We start from the raw sequence: 3,097 nt of genomic DNA on the forward strand, positions 1-3,097 counted from the left end.
ATGCATGCGCCGCACGCCCTCGCCTCTCCGGAGGGGCTTGCACGGGGGAGGCTTCTCCTGGAACGGTAACCGCTGAGCGCGCACCTTCCCGCCGGGTCTTGTAACCGTTTTGCTAGCTGTGCAATCGAGCCTTCCACCCTTCCAGCCTCCTCTTTCTCTTTCCCTTTCTCCCACCTTCTCCCGGCACCTTTGCACCATCTTCTCTCTCTCTGGGTTTGATTGCATTTCTTTGCAAGGAATTGCAAAAGGTTTGGGGTGGTGGAAGGAATAGGCTTACGGTGCCCCCCACCCCCGGGTCCTCCTCCTTGGCTGTCAGGATCTAGGAGGGAAGGAGGCTGATTCCACCACCGTGGCGGCGACGGTAACCGAAGGGTCAGACCCGGAGGAGCCGCCGACGACCTCAAGCCCATCGCCATGAGCGGTCCCACCGCCGCCTCCTCCTCCTCCAACAGCGGCAACGCGGCTGGGGAAGGGGCGGAAGACGCCGCCAAGGATTCCGCCGACATCGCGGCTTTCTTCCGTTCGGGTAAGTTGGCAAAGATTTCAGATTTCGTTTCTTTGTATGCCGCCCTTTCTCCGGGAGGGACTCCAGGGCGGCGAGCAACTCAAAAGGGGGAAAGGGGATACAAACACAATACATATAATTGAAATACACAAGAGTCATACGGCCATACAGAAAACCCCAAAGCTCTTTCCAAGGTGGTGGTGATGATGATGATGGTGATGATGATGAAACCCCAAAGCTCTTTCCAGGCTGATGATGATGATGAAACCCCAAAGCTCTTTCCAGGGTGATGATGATGATGATGATGAAACCCCAAAGCTCTTTCCAGGGTGGTGATGATGATGTTGATGGTGATGATTATGATGATGAAACCCCAAAGCTCTTTCCAAGGTGGTGGTGGTGATGATGATGATGATGATGATGAAACCCCAAAGCTCTTTCCAGGGTGATGATGATGATGATGATGAAAAGAGTTGGAGAAAGAAGCGGGTGGTTCTCCTAATAATTCTCCTCCTGTCCCTTCTCTCCCAATTCTCTCCGGAATTAATGATCTATTCTCCCAATTCTCTCCGGAATTAATGATCTATTCTCCCAATTCTCTCCGGAATGAATGATCTATTCTCCCAATTCTCTCCGGGATTGATGATCTTATGCATCCATGTTGGAAAGCAAAGGGAGTGGGATTCACCCCTGGTTGATTAAAACCGTGCCTAAAGGAAGGGGCTTCCCTTTATAACGCTTACGGAAAACGAAGAGATGTTGCCTTGGCCTCCCTGTAAAGATAATCTTTAACTAGCTCTGGTGTCTTGTTTGCAAAAAAAAATCCCCCACCCTTTTTAAATAAAGCCTTCTTGTTAAGGAAGCTGTAAAAAGTGTTTTTTTTAAAGGCTTGGTTTTCTATAGGTTGTAAAGATAGGAGGTGCGTCAGGCTTTCTTGTGTATCTTTTAAGGATGACCCACAGCTGATTGCCAAGTGTTCCTTCCTCTTCTCTGTTGAAACAAAACGGGATTAAAAACCCAAAACAAACCCCCAAAATTGTATATTTGAAAAAACCTTAGGGAATCAGGAGTGGGCTTCCGAACAGATTCAATGCTATTGAATGCAGATTCATAACATCAAGGTAGGTTTACAGGATCCCTTTTGGAATATTTGAAATCCCCCCCCCCCTCTGACACTTGACTTTGAATGGGTGAATCTTGGAAGATCTAATCAGGATCTAATCTTCCGAACAGATTCAATGCTATTGAATGCAAATTCATAACATCAAGGTAGGTTTATAAGATCCCTTTTGGAATATTTGAAATCCCCCCCCCCTCTGACACTTGACTTTGAATGGGTGAATCTTGGAAGATCTAATCAGGATCTAATCTTCCAAACAGATTCAATGCTATTGAATGCAAATTCATAACATCAAGGTAGGTTTATAAGATCCCTTTTGGAATATTTGAAATCCCCCCCCCCTCTGACACTTGACTTTGAATGGGTGAATCTTGGAAGATCTAATAAAACACAGTGGCATCGGATCAGCCAGAAGTCTCTTTATCCCTGCTGTGCTCTAAATGTGCCTTAATGTCATAACCAGGGCCTTGTTCAGCAGCCACAATTCCTGATCGTTGTAGTTGTTGGGAATGGTAACAAATGCAATGCCTTTTTTTAATTTTTATTTTCCAGAAAAAGAAAGCATCTTGTTTTGTAGGCTTTATAAGATCTTTGGTCATTATTATTATTATTTTAATTAAAATGGTAACGTAGTACAGGAATTCCTTCCAGCCAGTTTAGTTGCATTTTGCTGTCAATTGTCATACTAGGAAGTGCTATATTGATTACATGAAATGAGATGCTCTGATTGGCTTCACTATTAGGAATTTGGTAGAATGTGGGCATCAATACACTTCATATTTATTTGTAAGGTAGGATTTTTGGAGAACCTGATGGCAAAGCAATGTATGTATCTTTGAGACTTGAGCTGTAAAAAAAAAAAAATACTTCGACAGGAGGCAAATGCCAGAAGCCTTTTTCCTTACATGGTCACTCCAGCTGTTGTGGTAACCTCCTTGTATCCAGTTACAGTGGTGGTAAACTTCTTTTTTACTTTTTCTAAAGCGTGTTGATGGCCTACTAGCTGGAAATGGAAAGAAAAACGAATAAAAGCAGACAATAATTCCCTCCGACTTTATCCAGGACGGTGCAAGCAAAAAGGGAAATCTGTATTGTTCAAACTGTCAGCTTCCACTTTTGGTGGGACTTCAATGTCTGGAGCATAACTCGGAAATATTCTAAAAGTTGTGGGGAGAGAGAGAGAGAAAGCACTCACAGGGATTGCCTTGGGGGTATGTGCTTTGCATGATTGACATAGAAATGCTGTGTTATTTTTGAAAGTATGTGTGTGTGTACTGTTCCTGGGATACAAGTAGGAAGTTGTGGGTTTCTCCTTTGTTGCCTTGAGTGAAACTGACAGTAGAGGAGGAATCGCTGGTGGTGTTAGAACAAATTCAAGCAAAGCAGTGGGTCTGGCTTTCTATTGTGGAGCAAAGGCCTCTCCGTAGTGGGGTAGGCTGTCATTACAATCTTTGTTGCCAAAATATGCAGAA

At 44.4% G+C, this 3,097-nt stretch overlaps 1 protein-coding gene across 1 annotated transcript in view; it reads left to right on the forward strand.

Annotated features, from left to right (window-relative positions):
- Positions 1-277: 277 nt before the first annotated feature.
- The window catches only part of TRIO (trio Rho guanine nucleotide exchange factor), a 279,954-nt gene continuing 277,134 nt past the window's right edge, over positions 278-3,097 (forward strand). Inside the window, exon 1 of the mRNA XM_087721977.1 lies at positions 278-526. Within this exon, the coding sequence (XP_087578103.1) occupies positions 415-526 (112 nt within the window). The 5' untranslated portion in view covers positions 278-414. The remainder of the gene's footprint in view (positions 527-3,097) is intronic.

Source organism: Thamnophis sirtalis, unplaced genomic scaffold (genome assembly GCF_051295495.1).
Source record: "Thamnophis sirtalis isolate CommonGarterSnake01/CBP01778 unplaced genomic scaffold, rThaSir2_p1.2 scaffold_8, whole genome shotgun sequence".
Classification (NCBI taxonomy): Eukaryota; Metazoa; Chordata; class Lepidosauria; order Squamata; family Natricidae; genus Thamnophis; species Thamnophis sirtalis.